Source organism: Helicoverpa zea, chromosome 16 (assembly GCF_022581195.2).
Source record: "Helicoverpa zea isolate HzStark_Cry1AcR chromosome 16, ilHelZeax1.1, whole genome shotgun sequence".
Lineage (NCBI taxonomy): Eukaryota > Metazoa > Arthropoda > Insecta > Lepidoptera > Noctuidae > Helicoverpa > Helicoverpa zea.
The window spans coordinates 5,693,171-5,720,068 of NC_061467.1; the positions used below are offsets into that span (position 1 = coordinate 5,693,171).

At 36.1% G+C, this 26,898-nt stretch overlaps 1 protein-coding gene across 5 annotated transcripts in view; it reads left to right on the top strand.

Moving 5' to 3' along the window:
• The first annotated feature begins 564 nt into the window (after positions 1-564).
• Positions 565-26,898, top strand: part of LOC124637398 (rho guanine nucleotide exchange factor 10-like protein) — a 38,745-nt gene continuing 12,411 nt past the window's right edge. Inside the window, exons 1-5 of one of the 5 annotated variants that reach the window (XM_047173829.1) lie at positions 565-1,055; positions 6,275-6,378; positions 12,855-12,957; positions 21,975-22,188; positions 23,650-23,826. In XM_047173829.1, the coding sequence (XP_047029785.1) occupies positions 6,324-6,378; positions 12,855-12,957; positions 21,975-22,188; positions 23,650-23,826 (549 nt within the window). In that variant the 5' untranslated portion in view covers positions 565-1,055; positions 6,275-6,323. Of the gene's footprint in view, positions 1,056-6,274; positions 6,379-8,929; positions 9,067-11,572; positions 11,878-12,854; positions 12,958-21,974; positions 22,189-22,848; positions 23,143-23,165; positions 23,319-23,649; positions 23,827-26,898 lie in introns of those variants that run through there. The other 4 variants (XM_047173828.1, XM_047173827.1, XM_047173831.1 and 1 more) reach the window with 4 other exon arrangements.

The window sequence follows — 26,898 nt, forward strand, 5'->3', positions numbered from 1 at the left end:
CAGCCACTCCACTTCCACAATAGTTCGATGATGTGAATCTTTATTTCATGGAAAAAAAAATGAGTTAATGGCAGAAGTTTAGAATAACGCTATATCTAGTGAACTGATGAGGGAAATTACTCTTCGATAAAGCACACGTAAATTGAATTTCAGTTAGGTAAATTTTGCCTGAAAGAGCATATACTTAAATAGGTACCTAAATGCTGATACTTTTTTACATCGCCCTTGAGATTTTATAAAAAAATATTAATAAAGTGTTCCACAACATAAAAAAAACGGCACCAATTTTATTCTCGAACGATATACAACTAATACCTATACAACGAATAATTTTTGAAGTAAAAGTAATTTAAACTACCTATTCAAAACAATGATTTCTAGCGTCTAGTGAATTTTGATAATAATTTCTGTTGCAGTAGAATACCGATACCGAACGCAGACGAATGCAGGTTCAACAAAATAAAATAAAATGAACGTAACGTAATAATGAAATGACTTGCGAGACGAGGCGGGAAGGATAGGGGGCGCGGTAGAAGCCGTCGCATGCCCCTCCACCCGCCTGCACACCCGCCGTCCCCGCAGTCAAGCGAGAGGCGACAGCTAGCCAGCTGCGCGTCTTGTGTTTTTCGGATTTTGCGGTGCGATCGACGTTCCTTTCTTATTTTGTTGTTATTTATATAAAAGTAATCAAGTTTAATTAGACAAGCTACGCGTGTGAACTTTATGTATGCAACACTGAAATCTAACAAGTCTGTGAACTTTTGCAGTGCATTGTGACTTTTAAAAGTGTTCAATACATGGATACCTGTGTCTTTTGTCTGTAAAACAGTGGATGATTATACGAGAGGTGGTGGTATTTAGTTGTTCAGTACGTTATTGTCAGATCTTGTGCCCGTGGACCCAACAGTGTGACCAGTGATTGTTGTCGTGGCCGGTTTCCAGTGAGGAAACTTTCCAAACGTGCATAAAACAGTGGGTAATGCTTTCCTAGCGAATGCGGGCCCTGCCTGCACGCATTCCGTAGGGAAGCAAGTGCCGGCAATAAGCATTTTACGGTGAGTAAAGCGCGTTCAAGTTCATCGTACTTTGACCTAAAATTATGACAACGGATGACAACGTCTGTTGACCAGCCCAGTGTCAAATGTCAAGACGTATCGTGCATTGCATGTCAGCGTGTGAAACGTTAGGGATTTATTACTGAACCAATGATAGTTCGTGGAAATAATGAATTAAATCCATAGTGGTCTTTTAATCAGCTTGGAGAGGAGGCGAAACTAGTGCAGTGGGCTTAGACAGTTACAGGATATGGTCACCAGCTGGCTGGAAATGGCAGGCTAGGTTAACAAGTGGTTGTTCTCATTATTGGATAATAGAATGGTGGTTAGGCAACACTCCTGCTTGTCATTGTTCCAACTATTCTGCACATCACTTGATTTGTGGGCCACAGAACTGTTGTAGTGTTGCATTATTAAATTATGATTGTAGTGAATGCTACAAAACTGCATTTGTGAATTAAAATATTTACAGCTGATATATTGCTTTGCTTTAATAAGGTAAGTATCATTGCTCTGTCAGTAAAGCAGTTTTTAAGGTAGAAAAAGGTTGGGCTTCTGACTGAAAATAAACAATTGATAACACTTCACAAATATTTATCTTTGTGGATTTGCTAAGCTTTACTCATTAGCAAGTTATTCTTTGAACGTTATCTACTTTTACAAGATCTGCCTAATATGTTAAAGTTTTATCCATGTGTGAAACATTGCTCCATCGGGATCCTAATGAAACAGTAGGATTCACCTAATTTACTTCTACATAGCCAGGTAAATAGATAACAAACTTTCATCTTTCTTTCATCACTAACTAGATGTTTCCCAATTTTTCATCTGCTACCTAAGGAAACTACTTTCTATACCCAGAACAATTATGTTCACAACACTCACAATTAATGTGGCAGTCTATTAGACAATAAAAAACAATATTGGATTTATAGATCCACAAATTATTCCCTAAAATGTCACAAACTTGCAAAGAAAAAATCATTTGGTAAAATAATCACTACAAAATAGAGCTCCATTAGATAATAAAACAATTAATATTCATTGCACTCTGTATCAATCATGTAAATGATAATAATATTTAACTATGCAAATATATTTTATTTCCCCGCTTTATAGAATGGACCACCCAGTTCATTTGATTCTGAGCCGCTATGCCACCTTTTTCCATCATCAAGTAACACTTGAGAGCTTAATAACAGTTCATTTGATAAGCCACTAGAACCATAATCTATTTCTGTTACACTTTTATTATCAGTCCACATGTTCCCATATACACCCTCCTTGTTATTTGTATTTAGTTTTTTTTTCTTTCATCCTGACTAAAAGAAACATAGACAAATGTTTTGGTGGTTTCGTAGCTGTTACTTCGTTAGTTATCCTGTTAAAAAGTTGAGTAAATGTTAGTCAGAAACTAAAGAGTTATAGATCGGAAGATAATTATGTGGTTATGAAAGTTTTTATGTAATACGTAATCTTTGTAATGTTACAGATATTGATTTTTGATACATAATTTTGTAACGCTAACTGTAGTTATCCACATGGCATGTTTCTATTTGACCTACTTCACTGAATTTACATTTATGTTTTAAATGAAAATAAACTTTTCAGCTGCTCTGGTTATCAATATCGTGATGTTTTTGACATTACGGACAGCATAATCATTATAAGCTATTACTTGAGGTTTCACCAAAAGAACTTCTTCCAGTACCTGGACAAAACCATAATCTTTAAGCCAAAATATTTTACTCGGGAGTCTAGTTAACAAAAAAAAGTTTCTTCTTTATTAAGTGTATTGGAATGCATATCTTTGAGAATATAATTTTATTAGATAATTTACTTTGCTTTTAGTTTAGTAATTTTAGTATTTTTTTAAAGTAATTTTATATGCAATTATAGCTGCAGAATTACCTACTTAACTGAGTAGTAGTTATTACTTTTACTGAGAAAGTACCATTGTTAAGATTTCTAAGCATCTTGGAATCTTCATGTTTTCACAGCGCATGTTTGTTGTTAAACTATGCATACAAAGACAATGAATGAATGACATGCTTAAATACATACATATTCTGAGATTCTGTTCAGCATACAACCTAACAGGTATGCAACAATGTCATTGTTTTTCTAAATGCCTATTATACTTGCCAGTAACATTAGAACAATATTTTTATGCATTTTTTTTATTTATTAGTGATCCGTGTACTGCTTGCATTGAACATACATGTAAAAACTGGATATTTTTTTAACTTAATAATTTCTGTCATCAATCATCAGTCTGGCTGTAATTAAGCACGGGTTTGATGAAGTTTTAATATTGCCAATCAATCTTACTTGCAGTTGTGTTGTGACAAAAATTTAAATATGTAACATGATATTGTACCAAGACTTTATTTAATTAGAAGTAATAAAGAAGATGGGGAAATCTGGGCCACACTGTAATAACTTAAGGTATGGTTTCAATTTCAATATTGCTTTATATGGTACCTTTTTTGTGTTGATAGATTCTTCACAACTCCTGGATGTTAATTTATACCTCCTTCTTTCCAAAAAACTTCAATCTTCGAAAAGCTCTCAATATAACTTATTTCTTTAGGTTCCCAACTTTCCAAAATTTGAACAAAATTTCATGCTCAGTGCTGAGTGAAGATACTAGCCAATGAAATGAAAATAATATTTTCGTTCCATTTTGCTTTTAATTTATGAATAATCAGAACACTATTGCTAAATATAAATAATAATATGCACAAATCATCTACAGGCAGATGTTTGCTGTAGTAAAATTATTTGACTGAAAATGTAGACATTAAAATAATAAAATACCTCTTTAAAAAGCCTAATACAAGTAACTATTATAGTAATCTGTGCTAATACTAAGGATAGATAGGAAAACAAATCCAAATTAGAAATCATTCTGAGAATTGATATAATAATTGTTAAAGAGGTCTTTTAGCAGTACTAGGTATCTGGACACTAATATATTAATTTTATCATTCTATATTGTCTAGCTAGTGAGAAGTTACTTCTACTATCATAGGCATAAAAGATCCAATTTCATTTATTAAGTTCTTGCAAAACGTGACTCGGTATCACTTTTCCTGTAATCTAGGATAGTACTTATTCGTTACTATGCGTTCATTGTAGTAGCCAGTCTAAAACTAATAAGGACGATATTATGCCTATGAAGCAAGCTGTCACTTGTAAGACTTTTTGATCTTTGACCCTCAAAAGAACCTTGCTGGTGTATTGTTACTTACATTAATCTAATTACTCAATTATATGTAAATCTAGGCACTTTATATGGTAAAACTATTGTTATGAGTATAATGTTCTTATGCACCCAAGTTATCGCCGTAATGTACCATAAATACTCATTATGTACCGTAAAACATAAAACTTATAAAATGTTACCATTCTAAAGTGTAAACCGACCTCATGTAAACATGCCCGTGAAAAAACGAAAGAAGTAAAATCTTTTAAAACGTCATGCTCCCAATGAGTTATGAGTTTTCGAATTCAGAAATCTGAATGTGCGAAATTCATAAGTTTGTAAAATTGAATTGGATTTAAATCATTCGTGAATTCGATATGCGCCATCGGAATTTTCACGAGCTATTCAAAAATTATAGTACCGTTTTTTTTTATTCAATGAACCAAGAACCAAGTTTCTGTATGGAATTGTTAAAGATTTCTCAACAAGCCACCTATAGAAGTACATCTGTTAATTCTCCTAGTTTATACAGCCGCAATGTTTAATTCCTTTGTTCTGGTCGGGAGTACCTAGTTCTGATGACTAACGCTTAGCAGTCAACATTAGCTTAGTTATTAGTGCATCGCTCTTGCAATTGTTTTTATGGGAACCTATAGCGATTATAATGATTCGAGATTAAAATAGAAACCACCTTGTTCATTTTTGTATGGAGTTGATATGGGTTATTCAGGTACATTGGCAGTTTGTCCGTTTATGCGGTGATGACGGCATGCTGCAATTACACATCCGCCATCCAAGCTTGATGACGGTGACATCATCGTCAACCGCATTTTGCTCGTAGTATTGTAATAGCCAAGTTCAGACACCCATAACTTTGATGAAAATGAATATTTATTTGGAGATACGGATCACACAGTAGGTGAAGTATAACTTACAAATCAGTACCTTGATAGCCCTTAGGTCATAATTAAAGGTCTCAATTTACATACGAGACGCTAGCCAATATACAACAGCATCCTGAAACTGACGAGCCACAAAAGTTCTCAACTGTCCTATTTAAAGACTTGGTGCTTGAATTCAAAATCATCAACTTTTGGCGATTCTCAATAAATTATCTGAAATTAGCCTTTGTCGGCTTAGCTAACGAAATAAATTTTCAATGTAATAACTTAACCACTCTCTCGACTGAAGATCATTATAATCGAGTAGATTACAAGATATTATCTTTATGGCCTTTTGATGTCCTTGTAGGATTTCAGATGAATTGGCTGTGGCATCCAATTAAGCAATAAATGAAGGTCTTATCAATTATGATTTAAAATAATCAAGATGTACGTGATGAATTCTGAAATGTATCTTTTATCTGTCTCGACAGAACCTATATTAATTGTTCTACGTTATCACATGCATGAGTGGTTACTTTTATCGGTTAATTAACAATAAAATGCCCACTTTCTGTTCACTTTTTCCTGCTGTCAATCTAAAACCTAGCGCAGCGCAGTAATTGCAACCGCAACACTTGTGAAACAGACGGCCTTGTTACGTAACAACGTAATCACTACTCATAGTGATGATAAGCAATAAAAACATGCACTGCTCCATTGCTCTACAAAAACTAACAGATTCAGGTGTCGAGAGTATAGAAGCCTAACGATCTAATGCATCCAGCATCGAAAATCGGAGGGGTGCTTGTGAAGTATCTAAAAGAAAATCAATAGAGATAAGAAGCCAAAAGCACTGTTGAGAACGGTGAAGCGGTTGACCCGAAAGTATAAGAATGTCATTCACCAAGTATGGCTGTACTCCAAGAGAATAGATAGTAACAGCATTGGTTGCAAGTGCAGCCGATGAAGAAACTTCGCTTTTCTAGACGGGACTAATCGTGTTTTTCTGTTAGTAAATTCCCTGGGATATTACGGAGAGCTGATAGCCAAAGGGGTCATTATGTCGTAGCCCTTAGGGAAATACATACAAGATGCTTTTATTAATGTTGTGATTACTGTGTGTACAGAGAGGCGAGCGGCGCGGGTGGCGGGGCGGGCAGCGTTGGGCTGCTGGCCATGAACGCCACCCAGGTGCAGTGCGAGCCCCACGACTCGGTCGTGCTCATTAAATGTAAGTAACACCCACTCATATTAACCGTAACGTTTTAAGTATACAGGCATTATCTGTTATCAACTTTAAGCTAGGTTTACACTACACCACCGTACACTGTAGTACTAAGCAGTATGCGTAAACAACGAGTGTCTTTGTTCGATCTCTAGTGGAACACGAAGAAAGTGGCCTATCTGCAGCACCACTGCTGATGAAGTATGAACAGCAGTAACTGTATGTGGTACAGAATAAACCTATGATCAACCTTAATGCGAACAAACTCTAAAATCAATTGTTGATCATCATTGTTGTTATTGTTCTCGATAAGTGCAATTGCGCGCACTGCAAATTGCAGTTGGCTTCGGATCAGTCTGTCTGTTCACACTGTTTACGCACGAAAGTTGTTGTTCAAAGAAGCCATGATCATAAAATGTGTGGCGACCAATATTGAAAAACACAAGTCCAGCCAGCATTGGATAACATGAATGTAATTTGTTGCTGATTATTATGATGCGTTGTTATTATATTCTATTGTATTAATTTTCCTAGGGGAACAAATGCTACAACATGGCTGCATTCCATTTTGTCTAGTGAGTATCATAGATTGGTGTTGCGGCTAAGCCTGATGTGATATCGATAAGCACTAGAGACATTGTTGTCATAGATTATGTATTATTATGTTATCAAAATATCCCGACACTTTTTATCCGTCGTTGTGTTTATGCTGCTTAACGTAGGCCGGCGGCTGACTCATGCCTCTTGCTCGGACAGCGATCGCATCTCATTTTAGACTTGATGTTACATTTTAGAACCCTTGAATATGCATAGAATCTTCCACGATGTCTAGACCTGAGTAATTATGCCTTATAGCGCTAGATGCACATGCTTATATGGAAATATATTTAGATCAATAATGTTGATTTAAAAGCGTCGGTCGTCAGTCAAACTTATACATTGATTAATCAGTCTAGCGCCGGGCTCGCCAATCGCCATAGATTCATTGGCCTCATTGCAATATGCTTTTATGTATTTTTGGACTGGGGCCCGATTCTCCTAATTTTACTTAAGCAACATACGATTCATGTTCGACTCGATTCGACTGAGATCCAATCCCGACTCGATTACGATTGAAGCGTATGTGGCATTCCGCTATTTTTTCTTTGAAATAAACGTTTTTATCGTTTTCTGTCATTCAATAATGTATCATTTTGTCTGCAAATGATTTACGATTGCAATATGATTGTAGAGCAAACTACCGTATAGACCAAAATCACTAAAATAGCAGGCCAATCGCACACCAATCAAATGTCAATCGAATACGATTGGTCTTTTATTAGTAGCAGAATGCCAGATATGGTTAAAACTGCTATTGCGATCATATTGCGATTCGATTTTGACATTATTAACTTAGGAGAATCGGGCCCCTGGTCTCTGCGTACTGCGTCACTGTTCGGTGTGTTGTTCGCTGGCACGACCATTTGATTGCATACGTCTTGATTATTTAATATGCATTCGTATTAATTCATGTGTCTTGTTGCAAAGGCCCAGCAATTTGTCATTACACGATCGGTTCTGCAATATTTATACTCAGTTATTATGTGTTATTACATGTCTTGAATATCTTCTCAGCGTGTGGTATGCATTATTATGAACTGTCTGTGTAATGTAAATGCAATAATGAGACGTTCGTCAATTCCATGCCATCTGACTGAAATTACCCTTGAACTCGGTTGGCTGACGCAATACACACACAGACATTGAGGACTATGACACTTCTAAAAGCAAGCATCTGCAAACACTTTATGTAAATATCAACTTCAATCGCTTCAAATGTTCAAAGTTCACATATATCCCACACTTTTTTACAGACAGGCTAACCTTGCTTACCATATTCTGATGATTTTCTGTCTGTTTAAATTGTGAGAAAAACGCTTGTTGCTTTCAGAGATTATGTAGCTGAATTACACAGTTTTATTAATGAAACCAGACCCTTCATTTCCTTATATGCGGTTATCCTACTCCTAGGTATGTGGTAAATTCACATTAATGGTTATTTACCATATTGAATCACAAACAAAATGCCGTTCGCGTAATAAATCCACATGCAATAAGCCCGCTCCCAAAATTACCATTTGTGACGTCTATTTGTAGGATTGTGACAGGATGATGGGCATTAACGGCTATTGTTGCAATAAATATTCAAATACCATGAAAAAGGAATGGTTGCGACAATGTCAGCGATCTCTTTACTGTGTCCTAACGATTAATATTCCCTTCTGAACTCGCCATTTCTACAAATAGTAACAATTGTGTTTATTTCCGTCACTGAAAGTTCCCCCGTTGCCGCCGCCGATGCGCTCAATTGATGCGGGAGGCGCACATATTTACAATTAGCTTTGTTTGCGTGGCTTGATAATAATAATTGCTGGACATAAGCCAATGTTAGTATTAATTTTTCAACATGGCGGAGTGGTAGGCTCGGCAATTGCCGCAAGCACCAATTATGTTAATCCGGGTTAGTTTTGAAGGGACTGTGCAGTACGGTGCACGTTGCGAACGATGCATTTATTAATTTGTAGAAGTTATGTGAGAAAGTTGTGTTGTTTTTGTGTGCGCGCCGGTTCTGTGCGACAATGCAGTTTACGTTGGTAATCGTCGTAAACAAAGTGAAGCTATGTCCGGTGATAGAAGAGCCGCTGAAATCGATTGGTAATGCAATTCCACGTTTAGTATGTAAAGTGTTGTCTAGATGATTTCATACATATTACGTTTTCCTCCAAGGATATCGCCGTCTGAAATTAAGTTTCTATTTCAGTTTGTGGTAATATTTGTTTGTTTGCACACATACCCACTGATTGTACTTGCAATTTAACCCACGAACCAGTACAATTTCCTACTTGGCAAAAATAAACCCAAAAAATTGTAGTCGCCGAACTTCTGAATCTGGAACCTATTCAATAACTGCACACAGAGTCCACTATAGTAGTATTTACATTCCGTTATCAACAACCTAGTTTATGGAATACACACTTCTGATAACCTGTATCGAAAAGTTCTGATTGTAGTTATTCCCACGTACAAGGAAATCTAAATATCATACGCGTATTAAAGACAATCAAAAGCTGCTTTACATTAATTTGCGCTTATAACGGTTTCAAATGATTAAAAAAAAGTCAGCGACATGCACTATTACCCAGATAAACCTGCGAAATGATTTGACAAACATATTTAACCTAGAATTATAATCGACGTTAATCACGAACAGCTCAATCTACTTGGTCCGTGATTATGCGATGGCACCGTTAGCATGGTAGGTGTCGCCAGCCGGGGCCCATGTGTGGCGACATCGCCTCCGAACAATATTGTAAGTGACATTCTTAACCATCTGAATAAACGTAATTGAACAATTCCTATCAACCCATTGCCCTTATCTACTTGTTGCGGTAGCTGGACAAATTCGAGCCACAATTGGTCGCAGCTAATCATTGTCGTGTCTTTAAATTCAGTGCACGCAAGTGGGACATATTCATTGTTTGATGCAGGCTAGTCATATTTCCGTTTTAGCATGGAAATATATTCCAGAAAACCACAATTGAAATTACCTTAATTACTAAACCGAATTGATATTGTTATGTGTAATTTACTGACTAAGAGCACAATGACTCCTTTAATTGACGTCAAACAAACAATATAATAGGATACCAAGGAGATGTGCATTAGAATGTACCCTCATATGCACACCATGCGTCAGAAATTATGTCAAGCACATAATAGACGGCTTGATCGGTCGGCTGCAACGCCCTATTTGCTGCATTCTTATCTGAAACTTGTAGGTAATATGGTCGTATGAATCATAATATCTAGGCGGCCTAACAATGAAGCTGACTGACGGGGCGCGGCGCGGCTTCTCAGATCTCACCATTCTCGACCCACTGCGATACTCAGATTATGCTGACCGAACATAAATCGAATCTTGTTATGGACCTGTTATTTTGCTATTTACATTTACCTGCATCAGATTATCCCATCTAATGAGGTTATCGGTGTCCACCCAGTTACTATTGTTCCGATTTCTGTATCTCTGTGCTTTATTAGTAACTTGCCTAAAATGTCTAGCCTTAAATTGTCTAAGATGTTGTATAGACGTGCTTGTGTTCCGCCTGAACGACGCTGTTTCTCAAACACTATTCTAATTTGACCGAAACACATATTGAACAACTGTAATCTCGGCCTGGATTAAAAGTCGGTCAATTGATATCTACGTATAATAAAGAAATTATTTATTCACAAAATACAGGCGAAATGTTTGCGCACATTTAGCATTAGAAGTCTGCGTCCACTACGCTTGAACGTCTTTTGTTAAATCAATAAGTATGATAGTAACTATTCCGCGTGTTTCTTTTAAACATAGGTGTAGCTATGCTGGCTTCGATCTTTAATATTTTAGCAAGATTTCGTACTTTTTAAGATTAAGAATTTTTTAATATTTAAGATTATTTACAAAATTGTACCAATTAAATCATTTCTCAGTAGAATATAGGTCTAAAACATTACAAATGTAATTACAACAGCCCGTTTAAGTCATGATTTGGTCTATAAAATGCTATCTTTGGATGTCAGTTTTATTTATCTCTCACCCCGTCATTGTAGTATCTAACAGTAGAGGTCAACAATGTTCAGGATGTAGACGTCTTAAATTCGTTCATGACGATAACAGAAACTGAAGATAGGGTTACTACTGGGAACGGACACGAATTTATTGTTGAGACAAGTTTGAATTGTAGTTGGCCACAAAGTTTGGAGTTCCAAAATATTTGTTACCCCACAATCATTATACTTCTACAAACCACTTCAAATCGCGATACTCCTGCACCACGTTATAAAAATATAAACAATCCACCTTAATGATCTCATCTCCCAATTTCGTTACATATGAATGGACTGTTGTAAATGTCGGTATGCCCGTCAGTCGGTCACAGAACTAGTTTGTTATGTTAATTTGCTAATCTAAAACCGGCTGTATGGATAAAACAATAACCACCATACAAAAGCATCAACAAAACTGAGTAAATATAATTTACGACCGTTAACGGGTCGTCAACCCTGGTCAGTGCTGGACCCTGCGGACCGCGGATCGCTGCGGTTGTTAACAAATAACTTACTATCACTCGGTAGTTGAACAGTGAACACCATCAGCTCATTGAGAACTTCTCGCTTAGTATGTGATCAAACATCGCGATGTCAACACGTGGCCGACGTTAATTGTGTTTATTGTGATTTAAATTAGCCAATTAAATTCTCATTCGAAGTAATATTTACATAATCAATATGTTTTATAAACCCACTGTGCAGTGTTAACTACCGTGATATTATTTCGAGAACCTTGATCTCGCAATAGAGGGCGCAATTACGTAACGTGTGCTGTGATGGATATGTACCGGTATGGTGACTCGAAGAATGCAAGAAAGTGTGATAAAATAACTAAAATTAAACACAAGTTGATAAAGAAGCACAGGCTAAGTAGGTAGTTACGCTAGTTATTAGTTTTCAATGCATCATGGTCACGTTTGAAATATATTCATATGCAGAAGTTTTAACGTCTTTTTAATCTCGTGTTAGGAACGACTTGGGCGTATTTACAAAACGTGGTCGCCTCAGCCGCCTACACTCGCGTTCAAGGCCTCTAATCCAATTAATCAGCGTTTCGACTTATGGAGCCGATCCGATATAACTCCGAAAGGATGCTCTCAACGTACATATTCCTTCGTATGTTTCTCCATTTTGCTTTTCATGCTGAATTAAGCTTGCTAAATTGATGTTGCGTCAATTTTTTTGTTCTTAAAAAAAGAATCACACATTCGCTTTGCAACTTAGAATGTTTCTCTGTCTATTTATTCCAAATTCGGTATTGCTTCGTACATAATAATTATATTATCTATGGAAATTAGGACCCGTATGTAACTACCAATTTTTTTGTTCTTATCATTCAATTACAAGACTTCACTAATTCAAGGTTAACACAATATTTATACGCACGAGTTACAACAGTATACGTTACCATGCCTCGCAGACTGTCCGACAGTTAGATAAGAAAATAGTAAAGTTTATCTCCAGTAGTTTATGATGTGCGACAAACGAACTGCTAGGTACTTAATGTTATAACGAGTTCCAGATTTCCAAATTTCTTGGAAACCTAATCATGTTTTGACTGGCTTTTGACCGACATTGTTTGAGTTATTGATTTAAACAATGCAGCAATGCTGAGATTATAATATGAGCAGAGTACAACGTTCCCTTTATATTGCTTAACATTCCTCGAACCCTGCTAGCGCCCCGAAATAATGCTACAACTATTTAGTTTAAAGAAATGCATACTGCAATTCCTAACCCTTCCCCTAGCTAGACACCACTTATCTTAGAATTTAAAAGCCAATACTTTTTCTTTTGTTTTTTAACTTCTGTAATTCATGATATTAATGTGTTGTATTCTCTGTCAGATGAGCATCGGTCAGCTGGCGGCAGTTGGGAGGAGCCAGTGAGCGCCGTGCGGAATACACCGCTCCGGCGCTCACAGCGGCTCAACTCGACCCTGGACTCCAGGTAACGAACCATTGTTTTTTTACACCACCTATCCGGTTTCTTTTGTATCGGTATTCACTCCGGACATACTGTTCTTATTATTCAAAGTTTTGTGTTATGTGGGATCCTTTACACCTTTACACACTCTTACTATTTAGGATTTGTTTGCGTCATTATCTTGATTAGATGCCTTGTCTATGTATACTATACTATGACTAATCTGAAAAGTTCTAGGACACCTTTAGCCTTTGTCGAACAGAAACAAAATGATCATCAATTTAATGTTGTGTTAACTTGTGTAGTTAAAACGGCTCAAAGCAATAAACATTACAGTTAATGCTGTAGCTGCAATAAAATGATCTATTGCAATAATAATTATTATGATGTATTAAATCGATTCTGCCAGTAGTAATACAAAGTTTAGTATCACGTATGTTACACATGTACGGATTGTATGGCTACAAGCAGAAAGACGTTTAGTGGTGTCAGAAATAAGTGTGATTGATCGTACTTCCAGAATTAGATCCAATTCTCACATTTAAGAGGGTGGATGTATCGAAAATGGAACGCATTTAACTATCAATTAATGTTTCATGCAAAACGTTAGTCCATACTTATGTGAAATAATGTGCATTGAAATAAATTGACAAAAAAGAACATTATGAATGATGATCCCTCTCCAATTGCTTTGTTAATAGGTACTAATTAGTTTTATCAAGTACTAGGAACTCATAAACGGGGTGCACTATCATTTATGATGAAAGTCATAAAGACGCGCATGCGCAATGTTGACAGTTGGCGCATGCGACTTCCCGTCGTTCCGCGGTGTGGTCCAGTCTCGCTCGACAATTAGCGAGCGGCGCTCGGCCAATTAACACGAATTTCCTGTGTTCAAACTCCAGGGGCCAACAGAGGGCACTGCCTCCCGACAAAATAATCATTCACGCTTTAACGGATACCGTCTATTGTCATTCAGTTCAAGAGCCAATCGCTTATAAAATGTTCTTACACTTGAATGAACTTTGCAAATCTTTAAGTTAGTCTAAGATATAAAATACTGCAGCATTTTTACCTCCCAAATATCATTACAAAAATGAAACCATTATTGCTTCCCTCGACCTAACATGGAAATTTTAAAGCAAAGTGGGTAATGTCTTGTTTTATTCTATAGCACATGTTTCTGCAGTACCTCCTTCCTTTCTGGGAACACTAATAAACATCTCGTATAAGATGCTAGACTTGATTGTGAGAAATGGGTCACTAGTAGTAGTCTTAGTCATAACAACATATGCGCTAGCTACGCGATACGCATGTAGGGCTAAAAGATTCAAGAACTATCTTTCTTCGGGCTACAGTTTACGTGCTTATTCACATTTGGCATGGGGTTTTAGCGATTTCTGTAAACATCGCAAATATCGCTATTATTCCACCTGATGGATAGACCATCCTTACATCCTAGGATTGTCAAAAACAAATCAGACAGGCATAATTTTAAACAATTATGCTTGTCCAAACCTATACGCGAAGTTATCTTTTCGCGTGGTCGTCGTTCGTCGATTTAGCCGAAAGCTGTTCACGACAAAAATCTTTTTACAGTGATTCAAATTAAATATGCATACAAAAAACATCTTTAACCCTTAAAGATATTCATATTTAAACAGTTTTGTCGAAGCTGTCTATATTTAGAGGATAAACGGTTGACTTGTGACATTCTGTTTGCGTATATGCAGATAAGTTTAAAAATAATGTCAAGGACTGATGATTTTGCATCGGTGTTGATTATAATACCAGCTCCGAGTGACAATCTATTTTGTACTGAGTCATCCTGACCCGCATTGTGTCAGTAATTATTGGATTCACTTCACTTAAAGTGGAATATTTACGAAGTAGTCACTGAAAACAGTCGTGGTTGGATTTCCCTGTATTTGTTTTGGTGAAATTGGCTAAAAATAGAAAGTGTTATTCGTAATAAATAATTATTTCAAAATTGTTCAATACTATTCCAGAAAATCGTATGTGTAGAGCAAACTATTTGCATGCCGACTGTATTGTAATGTTATCTGTTTTATCTCAGGCGCTATCAAGCTTGTAAATACACTAGGGAATCTTATCATCATGATTGGTATTTTAAGAGCTGTTGACAGATTCTTTACTTATTTTAAAATACTATTTAATTTATTTACGATATCTTTGTACGTCTGTTTTTTAATTTTAACATATACATACTTTTACTGTGCACGGGTAACTGGGTTGAGGAGGTCAGATAGGCAGTCGCTTCTTGTAAAGCACTGGTACTCAGCTGAATCCGGTTAGACTGGAAGCCGACCCCAACATAGTTTGGGAAAAGGCTCGGAGGATGATGACTTTTACTGTGCCTAATAAAATTGATATAATGTTAGTAAAAGTGTTAATTTTATAACCAATATACTTCCGAAAACATTTTATTTTATAACGCAGTGATATAATCACCAACAATATTATACGGAAGTAATAATTCCTGATTGAGTAATTAATTCAGCACTTGTTCAGAAATAACAGCATATCAACCTCACCACAATAGCTTTTGATTAGTCAAAATAACAGTTATTAACAGTAGATAGTGATCAAACGCTGTAATAAAGTAAACTTTTAGGCGGCTGAACAATCTGTAGCGCAATTCATTATCATTGATTGTTTTGTCATTGGCTATAGTTTTTATTTTCTCTAATTGAGGTCAAATGCCTGTTAGCTTTACAACTCGTGATGTATTATGAAGGAAATTACTTTTTTAGATCTAGTGTTTCATGAACTGGAAAGGTCACTGTTGTTAATTTGCAGTTTGTTTGGAAAATGTGCAGTATTTTTGTTACACAAGGATTGTGAACTACAAAACCTTGGTGAATTCTATTTTCTCGTGTATATTATACGCTGTACAATTATGTACGAGGAAATGTGGATTTATAAAACTTTTGACCACTGATGTACTTACTCGAATAAGGTTTAAGAAACTGAAACGTTAACCTACATTTGTCTTGCATCCGAAAGTGTTAGTGCCAGCCAGAAAAGTTCTGTTATTGGATAACTGCCAATAACAAGTGCAGTTTTATCAAGTTTTCATGTCACTATGTTAACAACATTGTTTTCTATGGTCTTATTGGGTATCTTACTCTGCTTTTTGCAAGAAATCTTTCAGGCACTATTTTGTATTTGGGCTGAGAAAATGCGACCACATGTGTCCAGTCTGTATTTTCCTTTCTGATCTTAGTAGTCTATATTTCTAGTTTTAACAAGGCCAAAATAGGTCCCCATCATTCATTACATCTCATGTCGTCTCAAATTAGACAACAAATTGTACACAAGCTTAGTTAATTGTCTCCTAACTAATTAAAACAACCTTGATTCTTAGTTGTGTGCAAAAATCCAACTTACGAACTTGTATGATAGTTTCCTACTTCTCCATAACCTCAGTAAATGAAAGTATTAATTCAAATTCTCACTGATCATGTTTTGCAATTGCAGCGGCTTTAATAACGCACTTATAGTTTTGTAGACTTTTTTCTATCACTATCCCAGCTCATAGCTAATGCTTGCTTTCCGATCCGTATCATACCTCGAGTCAAGTTGCGTGTGCGCCACCTGAGAGCACAACATTAACTCGTTTCCCTCACTTATAATGTTTGCGCTAATAAACACCTGATACATTATGTTTTACAGTTTTTTTCTTCTCTCTGAATGTATAATATGTAAGTAATTATGTAGATTCATTTGAGTTTGTGCAGTTTTCATGCAGCTGTGCTTGTTTCGTCTTGAGATTGCTATCTTAATTAAATCATGATTAACCTAATGGATATGTAGATGGCATACTGAACAAACATGAAAATATACGACCTACTGTATTTTAAGTATGTCTTGATGTTAAACTGGACCGTATTTACAGGAAAAGAGTAATATAACTGAAAAGTTTTTGAGATTCCGTCATAAGATGTTTCCTCAAAAACCTTGCTTCTTTCTTATACTAATGATTGACCAAAAGGTGACGCACCTCATTGATTTTGTCAATGCTAAATATTTTTGCGGTTACCACACGATTGTCGTTCATTGTCCGAAGGCATTTATAAACATATGTAATTTTATTAAATCAAATGAAAATAATTGCGATTTTGCTTGCGGTTTATCGCGTTAACTGCATAAATACATAATATATTGTTCAGCTGCAGTTAGTAATAATGACACGGGTCATTGCAACAGATAAGCTGCATGGTTGCAGACAGTGCGTCGTCTATCTTACTTTATACCTACTTATATACCGTACTTTATTGTCCTGTAAACACAAATACTTGACTAAACAATTGTTAGAACAAAAGATGATGCGCACTGCTCGACCTTTCGCACCAAATGCGCAGGAGTCTAATTAGCAATTATTCACAATATTTGTTTATAGTTCATATGCCAATCGGCAGTTGTGACTTGTGAAGCTGATTATTATGATTTATCTGTGTAATTATGACTTAGATACTTTAACCTTGCAGACCTAATGCATAACTGCATTATGTAAAAACTAAGAAATATGTGATCATTTATCTAATGCTTCGATTCTTAGTGATTTTAAGTGTTATGTTCAAACCTCCCCACTCAGAGACATTTAATGGCCATTCCTTAGTGAAGGATTTTTTTTTTTTTAGGTGGACATTCCGTCACTAAGGAGTGACTTAAGTAATAATTAAATGTCTCTGAGTGGGGAGGAAAGACAATGTTAATTAATATAAAATTAGATTACTAATTTTTACTTTACCACTGAAAAATAACGATCAAGGTATACCTTGATCTTAAAAACCAAGTAAATGAATGTAGTATAGAATTATGTTTGCTTTGTTATTTTGCATAGCGTTGCAATAACAATACACGAAATACATGCGACTGTTGATTTATGTTTTAATTAACTTATTACAGGAGTTCAATCAGTCCACGATCAAATAGTTGCTGACAAAGCTGAATCGATTTAATTGAATCGAATGACAATCGTACACTCGTAAGCAAACTACGGCTTCGATTAACACAGACTTAACCCTGAGACCTGGGATCAAGCAATGGCTTTCGTTACATACACAATTAGCAGAAACTAATAGTTAGTTTTACATTTAAGCACTTGATGAAATCTCACGGGCGCTCGTGAAAACCAAACTTGTTACTCAAGTGTCATATTTGAATTCGCACATTTGTAGTGGCAAATTAGAGGGACGAATATAATTACAATATTAATTGTTTACGCTGTGGTCAAGGTAATTAGAACAAATAGGAAATCGCGTTTGTTTGCTAAAAACCTACCAACATTAAGGGGTTCATTGTTTTTCTTGATAGTACAGAAGTATTCTTAAAACTGTAAATCAAAGATACAATTTAGCGCTGTGTTCGCAATTCGTACCACATAACCAGAAAGGCAAAGTTACATTTGCATAATATACATAATAGCACGAACATACCATGAATGTTAATTCATAACTAGGCCATACTCATCACGAATCATTATACGTGCTATCAAACAAAACAAAAAGCACATTACCTAGATTACTTTTGATTAAGCAGAGACAAGAGCATGTGCAATTATTATCTAGAAACAACATAGATTGTCTATTGCATCAATTGCATGTTCTATTATTTACTGTGCTGTGAGAAACTGAGCGACCTTGGAATGTGTTATTTTTGTTCCACTTCGCAATAACGAATAAAGAAAGGTAATAGCAGTATGTTTGTACAAACCTTCACAGTAGCGTTTTCTACGGCTAAGACAACACCTCCGTCATAAAAATTGCATTACGCAGATTGCTTAGAGTGAGGCAACCGCAATGACAATATTTAGTCTTTCATCACAACACCAAATAAGCTCTAATGTATTCGCGACTTCAACTCATACATAAAACATTCGATAAATATTTTATAACCATTGCTACACTGTTGTGTTAAGACGCCACCGTGATTTTGATAGCCGTTTGCCATGCCAAATTATAGGACTACCCGCTTACCAATGGATCTGAAATTTTGATATAGGTAAATTGATATCTTTATCTAGATTCTGCCAGAACGAAAACACGATACTGATAATTTTACTCGATCATAATTAATTCCGAAAACACGTCTAAAAAAGTACTATTTTTGAAATTACAAGGAAGTTACACTATCTTTATGTTTCAAAATTACTCTAATATATTCTTAACATCAATATTAACGTTCTGTCAAAGTCATTTTTCCATAACTATTACCAAACATTTTTAATTAAAGTTTTAAGATATTGGATTTTTTGAGCGGCAGCGATCATGATAGACGCTACGCAATTCTGAACCTTATGTCCGTGCTCTAGCGATTGATACACAATGTGTACGGAGACGAGCCAGTCCGGCGATAGCCCTCGTCGAGGTCGGACCTGCGCATGTTGTCGCTCCGGCCGTAGGTATAATAATTTGTGACGATAACTCAGATTTGCGCGCGGCCCTATGTGTGCGTCGGCTTGTAAATATACAACTTTCGCTCGTGTGACAGTGACGTCGTCCGAGCATGACGTGTTCTTATCGCTTTTTGTTATGGGTACAGTCGTTTACAAAAATGTCTAGTTGTTCACGAAGAAAATGTTTAAGGAGTCAGATAGCGTTTCAAAAAATGAAACAACATCCAAAGCTTTTTATTATTACATCTTACAGTTTTTCATTATTTTCTCATAAGTTTTTTCAAATTGACATTGACAGTATCTAAGAAATAAATGAGGTGAAATATCTAAGATGAATTAAATACTCCTTACATATTTTCTAGCTCGGGGTACGAGGACGACAATAAATAAAAGTGTGGACTTGATTTTTCAAGTAGCGATTCAGAATCATTATAAATAAATAAATATTTTTATTGGGTATTAAACAAATCAAAAACTAATTTAATAATTTCAATAGATATTTACACAGATAAATAAACATTAAATTACGTAATAACTGTTTTTCCTTAAACAGCCGTAACCCCTAAATAACTGTATTTGTACCCGACTGTACCTCTTGTCACGCAAACAAAGTCACTGTATATGTACAAGGGTTACCCACACATAACCGCGCGCAAGACTGAGTTGAACTTACTATAAGCACTCTGAGAACAAAAAATCTATGGAGACCGTGTTATACTATAAATTCTTTTTTTTTACATTATATTATTATTTATATTTCAGTTTTAATAAATATGTTTAAAAATGAATTACTTAGCTTCATTACTTCTTTGATACCTTACAGCTTCACTACATACATTTATAGCATACATAACACACAAGATCTGCGACGCTTTTATTCCTTAACCACTTAATTTTTAGTAGCTGTTTAACGCGATTTTAGCCGCATTCCCGGGGAACTTCTTCCTGTGCCCGGATAAAATATGGCCTACATTCACTGGGGATAGTGTAAATCTCTAATTGTGAAAGCAAATCAAATCAGTTAAGCAGTTTCAGAGCTTATACAATCCACAGAAACAAACAATCAAATCTTCCCTCTTTATAACATTAGTATAAATTATTTAACACTGGTCAAACGCTTTCATTTGATACCCATATTGAGAGAGCTATAAAAAAACAATGCAATTCAGCATTTTCTGGCGGTGGCTATCTTGGACTTTAAATAATATTATACATGATTCTACATACTAATCAAGCCCTTTCATTTGATATCCATACTGAAGGAATTGTAAAAAAATATGTTATTCGCCATTTTGTGGCGGCGGCCATCTTGGGCCGATATTCACCAAATAAAGCTAGGAACACTCCCGATTAATTTCATTTCAAACAAAAAAAACCTAAATACATATCGATTCATCCGTTCTGGATATACAAACACACATACACGACACACCACACATACATACACACAACCATACGCGTCCAAATTATCATATTACTCTTCATAAAAAATTTTCATTACAAATAATTTTTGTAAGTACAACAAAAAAAAAATCCGATCAAAAAATAAAAAACTTAGGTAAGTTGCGGCTCCCTATCTTCCCTGTTCGGTTCTCCTGACCCCGCGCTGACCTCGGCGTGTGCGATTGGCGCGAAATTCAAATTTTACACATTGAGTGAAGAGTATAGCTTGCGCGACGCGATAGACGCGGAAGTGTGGTGGGCGGAGCTATCTAAAATCAAAAAATCCGCGGTGCGGTCTTAACCTTCAGCTTATTCTTTGTATAGTATTTAGCCTAACTAATTGCTCTATTGTCGTTTTATTGTCGTCTGTCAATTGTTTCATCTCCTGTCAGCTTAATTTGAATCGCAATGCCAGCAGTAATATTTTGATTGATGATTCGATCCCGTTCAATGATCAGCGGAAATTCATTAAAGAATATCGATTAATCGGTTGCTCAAGTGCCTACTAAGTAATTGCATTTATTTTATAGCCTATTTATAACTACGTTTAATTATGCATAGTAAATAAAAATATGTTATATAACTAAAACTTAACGATAATACGCCAGAAGCTAATATTATACTGGTACAGAAAGTCATCGGCTCAGCTCTAGTTTCTATTACAAGTTTCACCAGTAATTATTGTTTTCTATCATTAAATGTACGTCTTCCGTGTTAGTTAATTGTCCATATCCTTCAAATTACATCACAGAGTAGGTTAAAACTCTTACTTAAGGTTCTGTTCTGTGCGAATGAAATTGTCATCCGCAATTCCGCTCGAAGATTTCTAAGATCTTCAACAATTGTAATATGATCGATCGAAGAAGCTAATGTGTAAAATACATTTTGTAAATCTACTTAGCCTAGCTGGAATTCGTTCCACCTGTTTACATTTACACTTACATCGACGATATCTGTGCAAATACAGCGTTAGCCAATAACATTCAATGTGGTCACGTTTTACAATTGTCATAAAATAACGCCGATTTGGAGGCTAGTTTCAGATCAAGTGGCTGCAAAGATATTGTTAATTTTCCTTTATTATACTAGACGATCATTAGATAGATATATTTGTTGTTGTAATATGAAATATTTGAAGAGTTGCTAATATAATATAATTGTTGTTTCATTGATTCAGGAGCAGTGGCCAGTTACGCAACACGCTGAGCCGGGCTCGCGAACTGTGCGAGCGATGGCGAAGCGGCGGTGGAGCGACTCCTGCGCCGCCGGCACCCCCTCCCGACGACGAGGGAGGGGGACGGCTGGCCCGCTGGTTCAGCGTGAGACGGGGATCCTCGCACCAGTACGACATGCATGGACACGAGACCGACAAGATGCCCAAATTACCCGAGGTTTGTATCTACATTTTACCCCCTAAAAAGATATTTGAAGGTTTTTCTGAAATTCACACTTAATAACCTGAAATGAAAACTTAGTCTGTTTTATTTGTTTCAAAAACGGCAAAGATTGTGGCGCCTGAAATTCCTATAACCGCAAAGTTGCTGCTTTACACATTTAGTCGTATACAATAGCAACAGGAAAAGAAAGAACACTTGTGGGCTGAATCATCATGTATTGAGGGACTTCGCTTGAAATTCTGCGAAAAAAGACGAATTTTCTAAGACCAGACAACATTTTTTGCCTTGATATCTTACAATACTTCAGACATATTTGCAGTTAGGTAGGTAGTTTATATGTATAGCACGGGTGAAACATTATTCGGTCTTAAAATGTCCTAGCAGAATCGATTCCGGGACCTCTAAGACAGTCTTCTATAAATAAACAAATGAGACAGTTTGTAAACTATTTGTTTGCAAAAGCCGGTGGAGCTCTACAGTTCATAATAGAGTATTTACTATTCAGTATTCAGTTTGTATGAATGACCGGTCTTCATTCAATGATGGCACATACAAGGAATGCATTTAAGTCGATGTATCAATAAGTACATCCCAGTGCAACGAGCTTGAGTGACGTGACAGTGACATTTCTGGAATTACATACCATACCATACACAGTTGTTCAATGGTCCTTTTAAACGAGTATTTGCTAAGTATAATATGTAACATTATATTATTTATAAAGTGTAGTATAAATGATTCATAATTATGTATATTTGAGATGAATCATGATCGGGTCATTGAGTAGTCAGTCAACAACAAACCGCAGTAACGAGTGTATCGTAGTGCGCGTCGCCTCACGCCTCACGGAGGTCTAAGTCGCTAAACAAATAATCTATTTTAACATGTGATATAATGATGTCAGAGTGGATACCAGTCAGCTACCATATTGGATTCATGTACACGATAGTAATTTTCTTATTTCAGTTTATTTTTAGTGAGACGACGTGAATAACGTGTGATTCGTAAATGTCAAAAGTTAATTCAATGCCAGTACGCGTCTCGACATTATCGTAACAATGTTTTGTCCGTCCTGCATGAGACTTCTCCATGACAAGGCTCAGTATTCGATGACAAGTTTTAACGTAAGTCACGTGATCGGTTCGGTGTTACTTTTGACGTTTACGTTTTATAAGTAAAGACAGTGATTCTGATGACGCGATTACTGACGTGATTAGACCGCAGGGCGATTGTTCTCGGCCTGTGAGAATTTGTACGCTTCGGCCGGAAAGCGTCCTCGAAACGCAAGTTACGGCCGCGCGAGTTGAATAATCATACAAGTTATTTCTGTGCATTTAACAGACACGCGTGTCGGATAGCGTCATCGGGAACTTGAAGCGAATTGAATTGGGGAAATAAAATGTGTGTTTTGTGTGATGTGGTACGCGATGTACATGGTTTGTGTGACGTTTTCAGTTGGAGGAGGACTTGTTCTCATGCGGCGGCGAGGTGCGAGGCGGGCGCGTGCCGCCGCCGTCGCTGGGCGCGCCACCGGACTCGCTGTCGCCGGTGCAGCTGCGGCGCCGGCATGTGGTGGCTGCCATCATACACAGCGAGAACTCCTACGTAGCCACGCTTCAGAGGCTCATCAATGTAAGTTTTTTTATAACCTAGTAGAACCTCTTTGAACAATGACTTATGATATTCTCATTACAACAATGTTCTAGATTGCTCTAAATTGAACTATACTTATCTCTAGATCACAAATTAGTAGCGACCTCGCATCTCAATACAACGGTACTATAATATGCAGCAGACATTGTAAAGATAAACAAACTTTTCGCTTCTCACACTCATTAGTCTCTTACGTGTTTCGTTGTTAATATTGTTCACATAATCATCTTTAAGTAAGTAACATCATATCCGTCTCGGTCTTGTATCATTGTTGCATTTTAACTAGCTGCATCAGTACAACTCTGACAAATGTAAATAAGCGTAGAATGAGATACTAAATGACATCCATCAGTCAATCATTCACTCGTGTAACTGATGTATGTCGCATTAGACATCGTAGTTAACTTAGCACTTATGTAAGATTTCTAATGTGTTCTTTAACCTAACTAGATATATATAATCGTTACATTGACTCACAGCCACAGATTACTAAATAGTTACTACGTCACAACTAAATAAATCACCTAGGAATGTAAATAATTAAATTCAACAAGCAAATAATCTGTAATTATCCGTAAACGGCGACTCACTAAATATTTACGTTGACCATTTATGGTCAGCCGAAATAAGTACGCTGTCAACAAACGAACTGACTAATAGTAGTTACTGTACACGAACCGGTTTACTATGATAGTATCTCAAATCCTCAATCGCTATGTTTGAATAACATACGCTGACATTTCTCATGACTCCGGTGAAATTCGTGATCGGGAAGGAAGCACGTTTGGATTGATGGCATAATAGCCAGCAATTATAATACGATCATAATACGACAGTTCCCATTGCGTAACTTGCGGAGGTAAGTAAGAACCATTCTTGTTTTCTATATACACCGGGGACGCCTGATTGACTTGACAGGCCACTTAATTAAGAAGTTGACTTGCAAAATTGCGTGTTAGACGTTAGCACCCATGTCGTACACCTATTAACGAGACTACTCGTTTTGAAAGTGGTATAAGGGGTTAAGCTAAATAGCTTTAAAGAACTTACTTTCTTATGTAAGTTTATGAGCTGCGATGAAGTTATTTTGAACTTGAAATTGTACCACATAATGCTGTGGTTTTGAATAATTACAATGTGACATAACTAACTTCGCCTGAATGACTTTGACATTTCATGGGAGAGAAATCACGATGTCAAGATTCGTTCATCAATATTCGTGATATTTAACTATAATAAATGACAATTGCTTGATTAAAATTTTTCACTGGCAAAATTGTGTCCGCCTTTTAAAATGTTCCACCTGTATCTCATATGGAATGTTAATAAAGAATTGACTATCGAGTATTGTGGAGGTTTCTCAAACAAATAAACAAAACAATGAGATAGCTTTCTCTAAACAGCCAGTGTCTAGTTATATTATTTTCGCAACTTTCTTTTTTTTTCTTCAGAAACAAACGGTTATGAATTTTTATTATGTTTTAGATTTGACAATGGTAAATAGGCGAACAGAAGTTGCAATGGTAATGTCAAAAATCTCAACTATAACGTATGTAAATATGAACCTGTCTGGCCCACTTCGGCATTGTTTCGCCCACAATTCACATGCCATAGATTAGCATATTAGGAAGTAGGGCAATTTGAATAGCCAGTATTTGCAAGCGAGGTCGTCCCTCTGTAATGAAAATGGCGCCGACGTCCACTAGACTGTGTTTAATGCGGGAAATTAGAGCTTTTGTTCTAAATACAGTTTTGTGCTTGAACATTTCTAATGAATTCATAACGAATGAAGTAGTTGACGAACGGTAGAAAGCTAAACGCATCCTCGTTTACTAATCCGCCTGAATGACTGTTCTAGATTTTCCTTAAATATTCATTCATAAGTAACCAATCACTATAAACGTATTGTCTGTTAGGAAATCCCTCGTCTGACTACACCTACAATTTTCATATTTTGCGTAAGCACTATAACTTAGATATCTTTTAACTTGTTGCTTAAATACCACACCCTATCGTAGAAACACCAGATTTTTCTATAAAGGGATATAAATATTTATGTTTCTTTGTTCAAATGCGTTCACGAAGGAACGCGGTGTCTATGAGTGTAACAAAATGATTAATTTATAGTAAAGTTCTCAATACGACATATTGTTATTGTCTGTCGCTTGTGAAAATTTCCTCATGTCCACTCGTATAAAAGTTTAATATCAGGATTTTACCGAGAAACACGCACTAACGTATTGTTTAGTCAATAATTTATCCTTATTATTGGGTATTGTTTCCAGTGACTAATTTTTATTGTATACGTACAATCATCCTTAACCCACTTGGGTTTGCAAAGATGTCCATTGATTTCATGACCAATTCTTCAGTGAATAGCTGTGTACTTAAATAATCTTGTAAATAAGTGATGCTTCAGAGAACCTTCTTGCACGAACGACCCTGTATTCTTGTAATTTACATTATCTTTTTCAATCTTCATGCTATGTAATGTCGTTATTATTTTACTTAAAAAAGATGTTATGACTTTTTTTTACGTGAATACAAAAAATCTTAAACGCATTGCAATTAAAAAATAATTGTCGTATAAGGTTTTCTTATGTCACTAATGCATAATAAACGTATTCTCTCATAACATTACCATTTACGATAAAAACTACCCAGAAATAATTACATAAACGATAGTGAAGGACATTTCAGTGGGAACTAAAACAATGCGCATACATATTTATCTTGACAAGTTATCTTGTCGTCTGAGAAATATAATGAGCTAAGCATGCACTAGATGGAATTCTCCATTTACCTTTGTGTGGCAAACTGGAGTACCTATGGGGCATGACGATCGCGGAAGCAATCTAGCAATACGTTGTCCCATAGACGCTTTGCCATCTCAACCATATAGGTTTGTCCACAATTAACATTCAATAACCCTATAAAAAGAAATGACGCAACTTATGACCGCTTAAGTTTTTATTTCTTCATCTACAAGGCGATACAAAATCAACATCTCCGCTGGACTTTGCTTATTTTATTTTCAAACATAACATTGGT